The sequence below is a fragment of the Caloenas nicobarica genome, chromosome 6, assembly GCF_036013445.1.
Source record: "Caloenas nicobarica isolate bCalNic1 chromosome 6, bCalNic1.hap1, whole genome shotgun sequence".
NCBI classification, from domain to species: Eukaryota; Metazoa; Chordata; class Aves; order Columbiformes; family Columbidae; genus Caloenas; species Caloenas nicobarica.
Genome location: NC_088250.1, coordinates 32,530,533 through 32,538,162, shown reverse-complemented (window position 1 = coordinate 32,538,162; position 7,630 = coordinate 32,530,533). Strand labels below are relative to the sequence as shown.

General features: G+C 52.9%; 1 protein-coding gene across 1 annotated transcript; it reads right to left on the bottom strand.

The window, feature by feature from the left end:
- Positions 1 to 315: 315 nt before the first annotated feature.
- C1QL2 (complement C1q like 2) lies at positions 316 to 1,455 on the bottom strand. Its single transcript, XM_065638025.1, has 2 exons — positions 817 to 1,455; positions 316 to 495 (listed from the first exon to the last, which is right to left on the bottom strand). Exons 1-2 carry the CDS (start codon positions 1,453 to 1,455, stop codon positions 316 to 318), a joined length of 819 nt encoding a protein of 272 aa, XP_065494097.1.
- Positions 1,456 to 7,630: the final 6,175 nt, after the last annotated feature.

Below are 7,630 nucleotides of genomic sequence, written 5' to 3'. Positions count from 1 at the left end.
TGGCCCCCAGGAACCACTCAAGAGTTTCAAGCTGCCAAGTTCTTTGTGTGACACACAAAACACTGAGGCTGACAAAGGGAGGGGAGGGTTCAGAGCAAATGAGGGAGAGTAAGGATCGCTTTGTTTCACTTCTATTTCATTTCCCCTGGGGTAAAAAAACCAAACCAACAAACATACAAACTGATAATGAAGCTAAAGTGACCTGCAGAGACAGTGGACACCAGCAGGAACAGTGGCACGATGGGGTACGGAAATGCCAACCAGCCCCACACACATCGCTGGTGGGGTCAGTTGTGCCACGTCGCTCGTTTTGTGTTAATCGGGGTATAAAAGAAAGCCAGAGAAAGTGCTGTACTTATTGTTGTTGCCTCCGTGCGCTTTGCCTCCATCCAGCTTGACGTACACCTCGTCGCCGGAGTCCAGGTGCAGCACCACGCTGTTGCTGGCATAGTCGTAGTTCTGGTCAGCGTCTTGGGCGATGGCACTGGCTCGTACCTGCCAACACAGCCACGGGGCAGATCAGCTCCCCCAGCCCCTCTTCCCCAGCCTCTCCACTACCCTCGTGCCCTCCCTACCGCCCCCCTCCTCGCTTGTCCTTTCCCCCAGCCTGGCAGGAATGCTTGCAAGCCGAGAGTTTGGAGTTTGTCGCGGCTTTAAAGCTGCTCCCCGCTGTGCACCTCCGCCCCGACGGCGCGGAGCATGCTCCGGCTGCTTCTTTCACAGCGAGCGGCGGCCGCCGGTGCCCGCAGGCGGCACCGGGGCCGGGAGGAGGGACCCGGGACGGAGAGGACGACTGGGGGAGCGCAGGGGACCCACCTGCCCGTTCTTGCAGAGGTCGGCCCACATGCTGGTGCCGTCGCCGCCGCGCATGAGGATGTGGTAGGTGAAGAAGTAGATGCCGCGCACCTGGCAGGTGAACTTGCCGCTGGCCGGGTCGTAGTGGTTGCCCAGATTGGTCACCACGTCGTCGAACTTGAGGACCTCGTAGCCCTCGTGAGGGCTCTTCAGCCCCACGTAGAAGGCGATGCGCGGCCCGCTGAAGGCGGCGCTCAGCCCGCCCGCCGCCTCGCCGCCCGCCGCCGCCCCGCCGCCGCTACCGCCGCCGCCCGCGCCCGCCAGCGCCAGCCCGGGCAGCCCCGGCTTCCCCGCGTCGCCCCGCTCCCCCGGCGGGCCCCGCGGACCCGGCGGACCCGGCTCCCCGGGGGGTCCGCGGGGTCCCGGCTTGCCCGGCCGACCCGGCTCCCCCTTGGGTCCCTGGACGAAGGGCGGCGGGGGGTTGGCGCCCAGGTCCTGCAGAGCCTCCACGGCGGCCGTGCTCCCGGGGCCGGGCGGCCGGCCGCCGCTGTACGGGTCGCAGATCATGCGGCAGGTGCCCATCATCTCGTAGTGCGCGCCGCTCTCGGCGGGCGCCTGCAGCAGCAGCAGGGGCACGGCGACGAGCAGGGCGACGGCCATGGCCAAGGCGAGCCCGGCGGCGGCCAGAAGCCGCCTCCTCCGCTGCCACAGCCGGGCGGCGACGGCGAGCAGGTCCTCCTTGCCGTGCGAGGCAATGGTGGCGCGGGGGGCCGGCCGCTCCCTGCGGGGGACGGCAAGAGAAGGCGGTGAGCCCCCCGCCGCCGGCACCTCCCCGCCCGGCCCCCGCCTCAGCCCGCCCGCCGGCCCGCCGCTCGCCCCGCCATGCCGCCGCCGAGAGCAGCAGCCGCCGCCGCCCCGCTCCGCTCCGAGGGGACGCGGCGCCCCGTCCGCCCGGCGGGGCTGGGCCGGCGCGGGGGCGTCGCCGCGCCGAGCGGGCGCCCGGCTCTGCCCCTCGCCCCCGCGGGGCGGACGGTCTCGCCCGCCCCTGTCACCGCCCCGACGTGAGGGGCGCGGAGCGGGGCGGGCGCGGGGCGGCTGGACCCACCTGCCGGGCCGGGTGCGGGGCGCGGGGTCCGGGGCGGAGCCGCCCTGGGGGGACTCGGGGCTCCGCCGCCGCTGTGTCCCGCGATGCGCCCGTCTGCCGCCACTGGCCCGCCTGCTGCGCGGAGCGCCGGTGGCGGCGCGGCCCCCCGGGCGGGGCGGGCGGTGGGGAGGAGATCAGCGGAGGGGCGTCCCGCACACCCCCGGGCTCTCCGGCTCCACAACGCCTGGCGCTGGTGTGGGGGGCACCCCGCGCGCCATATCGGCCGAGTCCCTGAGAGCACTGCCTAAACTGCTCCCCCCCGAAAGCGGGACGGTCGGGCACGCATCCCATTTTCCCGTTCACCTGCCGCCCGAAGCTGCATCCTGCATTCTTCCATCCCTCTATTTCACCATCCCTATGTGCCTCCTTGCTCTCGGCGGGACGGCCCCTGCGTGAGTCCCCGGGCCGCGGCCGGACCCCCGGTGTCGCCGGCTGGGCTCCCTGCCGCCGTCGAGCCGCACCGCTTGCTGCGGGAGTGGGTCGGGAAAGCCCCGCGCAGGCAACAGGCTGCCTCGGCGTGTTCTCCGTGTCTTCCTCAGCCTGGCCCCGTCCGGCCTCGGCGGTACAAAGACGAGTGGGACAATATCGCGGGTGGATCTTGCTCCGTAAGACATCCAAGTGTAATTCAAGTTGGCTACAGTCACTCCGATTTCCCGAACCCAGGCAGGGTTCGCCAGGTGGAAGGGGAGCCCTAGGAAGAAGTACCTTTAGCAGAGTTTAGGCTGGGTTACACCACAGTATTTTGTAGGTTTCTCTGTCTAATGATGGGTCCAAATCAAGATGGGTTTTCTTCCCCCAATAGAGAAACTGTCATTAATTGACTTCGATTTTCTGAGTAAACGGTGGTGGTACAGCGGGAGTTCTTGCATCGTTAACTGCCTAAAGGAATTTCCCCTCTGGAGATAATGTTGGGATATTACCCACGCATTTCACAGCGGTGGGTTAAGCACCTGTCCTGAAACGAAAGAAGAGAGTGGTAGAGTGATTACACAGATTTCCTAAGGGCAACATTTCGGTGTTCCCCGCTTCCTTGGTGCATAAGAAGGGTGAATTTCCAGCGAGTTCACCCGAGTTGCAGGCAGCCTGTTTTGTCTTAAAACAGACAAAGCTGTGGGTCGAAGACAGCGAGCCGCTCAGCCTGATCCGGCGCTTGTTGAAGCTGATGGCCTGGAGGCATCATATGCAAATGGTGACACACAGGCTTCTTTCGAGAGCTGTAGAAATGCCCTAAAAGGACTTGGGACTGTTTTGTTAGCTTTGCTTGAAATTTAAGAGGGGACATAAAGGCTTTCCCGCCTGGGATGCACACACTTCAGGACCTGATCTCACCTCAGCTACATCGCTGTGTGCGTCCAGCATTTTTCCCTGGAGTTATTCAGGCTTTGCTCTGCTGCTGCTGAGATCAGGATTCATCCCTGGCCCTTCAGGTCTCCCTGATTTTTTTTTCATATATATGTATTTGAAACTGGAAGGGAAATTAATCTTGTAAATGAAAACCTTTCCCTGAGAATTGTATAGATAGTCGTATTAGAGTAACCATGTCTGTTACTTAGCACAATGCAGTTAAATGTTTTAAGAGACGAGATCGTGACGGAGATGTAAGTCCTTTTCCTCTCCCCTGAATTATCAGATACATCCCACAGTGTTGTTGTAAGCCCCTACACTAGTCTAAAGCCTTGTAAAATTATTCATAATTGTTGTTTCTATTATACCCCAAGTATAATTTTCCATATATTAACAATGCTAAATACAAATAAATTCACAAATAAATGACGGTGCTTTGCCGATCATCCCTACTTGAGCTTCTGTTAATTTCCCTTTTGTTCTGGTATTTGTCACTAGCTCAGCTCTCCCTATGTATGTGAATCCTTGCTATTCCCCCTGAGCTCTGCAAACCCCTCCTAACGTCGCTTTTTAATCTCCTGTTTTCCAAAGGCAGATTTTTCTTTCCACTGTAGCTTTTCTAAACCTTTTCGGAATAATTAAATTCTTGTATCATTTGGGCTCTGTTGCAACTTCCCTATTTGCATTAACTCACTTTTATAATGAGGTGACCGGTACTGGGAACTATAGTCCAAACAGAGGCTCATCAGCCCCTTCTGCAAAGCCAGAATAATTTTCTGTGACAGGGTCTGTTATTCCCACGGATCAACAAGGACAGGCGAAAAAGGAGAAACATATTCTAACTTTCATCAGGACAAAATTGGCACAGTTCTTAATAAGGACAGTTGAGCACTTGGAACAAGCCAGCAGAGAAGATTACAGAGACATCAGCAGCTAGATTGTGTCAAATTCTTGCAATTTTGTTTGGGAATAATTTAATTACTCATCTGTGATGCCATGAGATGGACTCATGACCTATTAATCCCTCCATCAGATTGCTTTAAGGCAAACACAGTGTGACTTCAACATATATAATAACACACCACCTCCAGTAGGATTTACGTTCTACGGTCCTGGAGACCTGGTGTCAAAGGCTGACTGATAAAATGCATCTTGTGTCCCAAGAAGCAGCACTGTGATTGGTGAGGCAGCTGATGCCTCCTACTGATCCTGCGCTAGTTAAGTATTTAGGAATATACTCATAGAAAGGTACATAACAACACTCCTCTTACAATTTTGATACAGGCTGTGCACCCTGTTAGGTGCCTGCTTTCTGTACACAATGGGGTGCACCACAGCAGTACAAGGAGCAGGAAATTACCAGATTAGCAATCAGTCAGTGTCTGAGGTACCGCCTGCCCTGCAAGGAGGTGCCTTCCTTCATTTGAGGTCACAAGTACCAAAGCCTCTCTTACAGTTAGGCACTTCTCTTACAGTTAGGCACTTCATATCTTTCAAAAAGTGAGTCAGGTTGGTGCTCCATTGCAGACTACTCAGGGCTGGCAAGACTCCAGTGCCTTGCAGTGTGCCCAGAGAGATAAAGGCATCTACAGAATATCCCTGGTGAAACACAAAGGGTGTCTGGAACTTGGCATCAGATGGTGGCTGAGCAGAAGCTTTGATGATTGCTGTTGTTGGCCAAAGCAATAGCTAAGCACCTAAAAGCTTGCATGAATCTAATTTGAAACTCCATTTTCAGATGTAGTGTAAGGACTCAGGAACCTGACTGCTCAGGGAAGTGTTTGACAGGTCAGGCACAATTCCCAAATTTAGACAATCAAGAACCCAGACACTTCACATCGAAGCTTCAAAATTCCAGGGGCACATGAATTTCCATCAGTTACCTCCTCCTTAATTTCTGCTTCAAGGCACAGACACCTAGCTTGGGATGCTGGTAACTCTTGAAAGATGTTTCTGCTCCATCAAATTCATCAGATCTATCTGCTCCATCAGATCCACCTCTTGCAGGCATTTCCAGTGAGTGTCTGCTGGATCAGGTCTCTCACTCATATCACATACATTTGACTTCACATGCAAGGTGGTGGTGAAGACACCAACCTGGGATTTTGGGGACTTGTTCCAGTCTTTCACCCCTGACTGGATTTGGAGCAGGTTTCCAAAACTACCTTTCCAGTCTTCCAGGAGAATTGTTTCACCTTCCAGCTGCAGGGTGTTGTGAGTTGGATCTTCTTCAGATTGTTCACTAAGATTTATTCTGCTGCAAAAATAGTGACATGTTCATAGGGGCAAATGAAGGAAGAATCATTCCGTGGGCTGGTTAGGGCTCCCTCCTGAGACACAAAGAAAGTAAGCAGATGACTGAAGGAGCTCAGGGCTGAGCTTTCAAACCACACCTGCCCCCAAGGCTGAGCCACCTTACCTCGTATGACCAGAGACTGCTGGTCCAGGACACTCGTTCAGGCTGTGGCTGGTCATCTGTATTTCACAAGGAGGTTGTCAGCAGAGTGACAAGGAGGAGATCTGGGTTCAGCTCCATTCACTGTCTGAGAAATCTCAACCTGTGTTTCCTGGGCAGCTGCTACACTCCTCCAGGGTGCAAGATACCTGGAGGAGATGGAGAGAGCAGGGAGGAGAGCACCGTGTGCCCTTATATTGAATATGCTCCTCTTTGCATAAAAAGAATTAAAGATTCATTGAGCTAGGAGGAGAGGAAGACTAAAGGTGAGTATAATTTTTACTCTAGTGGTGAGGGCACTTACCTGATCTGGAGTTTCAGTCTTCCTACAAGAGCTGTTTGTGAATTCCAGCCAGGAAGGTGAGGTACAGCTGCAATGAGAAGGAGAGTGGGTGGCTCTGGCACGCACAATTCCCCTTCCGGAAGCACCATCCCAACTGCTCAGCTAAAGACTCTTCTGCACTGTCTCACTTTTCTCTCAAGTTTGTTTTTTTCTCCCCTTCTCAGCTACACATCCCCAGCACCAACTTAGCTCTTGAACTGAAACATGTGGTTTCCTCCACAGCCAACAAGAGCTGGACCATCCCCTGACCCGATATGTAAGCTTGGCAGGACCCAGCAGGACTCAGAGTCACTGAGGTGATGGGGCTTCTGGGCACATGTCGAAGTTGACTTTTGTACATCTGAGGTTCTTGGAGACTGGGTATCTCCCCAGTTAGGTGCCTCTAGGCTTAGACAGGAGCTGAAGGAATATTTTTATTTCAAATGTAGGTGCTTAAGTTCTGCTTTGGATTCTTTTTTGATTTGGCCGTTAACTTGAAAATGTAAGAAAAGACATGCTAGCTCAAACCTCTTATTTAACAAAAATGTCAAGATTAAAGTAAGTCTATGGTGATACTTCCCTGGTATTTTCTCTCAACCTCCAGCAATCTATGGTTTAAGGACTTCCTGAGCCATAGTAAAATGCTTTTAAGAAGCGGAAATCAAGATTACTGTGAGTAAAGGTGCAGAACTTGGGTCAGTACCCTCATCCATCTCAGCGAGTAGGGTTTTTTTGCTATCTTTTGTTGTGATTGATGGAAGTTATGGATAACATTATCCTCTGAAGTGCTTCATTCTTTGCCTTTCTCACGTCACAAGACTCACAGATATTTCTCATTGCCTGAATTAACTATCTGGAACTCTGTGTATTCAACAGCTAGTAAAACATAATATATATAGTCCTTATGCTAAAATGTTCACATTTCTTGCTGAAAGCAAATTTGCATCTGTTAATGTTCAGAATGTGTATAATATTATTTCCATTCACAAAATATAAAAGATAATTATACTGATTATTTTTGCTTAATGGAGGGAAAAGTTTAGAAATGGTTAGGCTTATTGTATTAACTGCCATCATTCTCCACAAATACTGTGCAGTTCTTTTTGACCTAAGTTGGGATTTCCAACAGGACTTGTCTTAACAGCACAATGCTGAATTTCCTTCCACCACATGGACCCAGTGGGCACATGGGGTCCTGCACAGCAGAAATAACGTTTTATTACATAGAACAAGGATGTTCTACAGGAGCTGGCTTTTGTCTCATTGCCCATAGAAGCTTGTCTTGCTCTAGCAAGACATAAAATTCAGTCCATATAGGCAGGATCAGCCCCCCTGTACTGACACAGTATCTGTTACAGATCCTGCACAAGCAGAAATTTGGGTACAACCCAAACAGACACTGCAGGTGGAGAGGCATTATTTTAGGTATTGATTACTGTGAACTGCTGCTGTTTGCACTTTACCATATCCACTTGCTGTGCATGGAAGACAAAATCTGCTGTCTTTCTCTTTGCAAGGGAATGTTTCAGTAAATACGTTTAGCTCTTTACAAGACAGCAGTTCACAAACC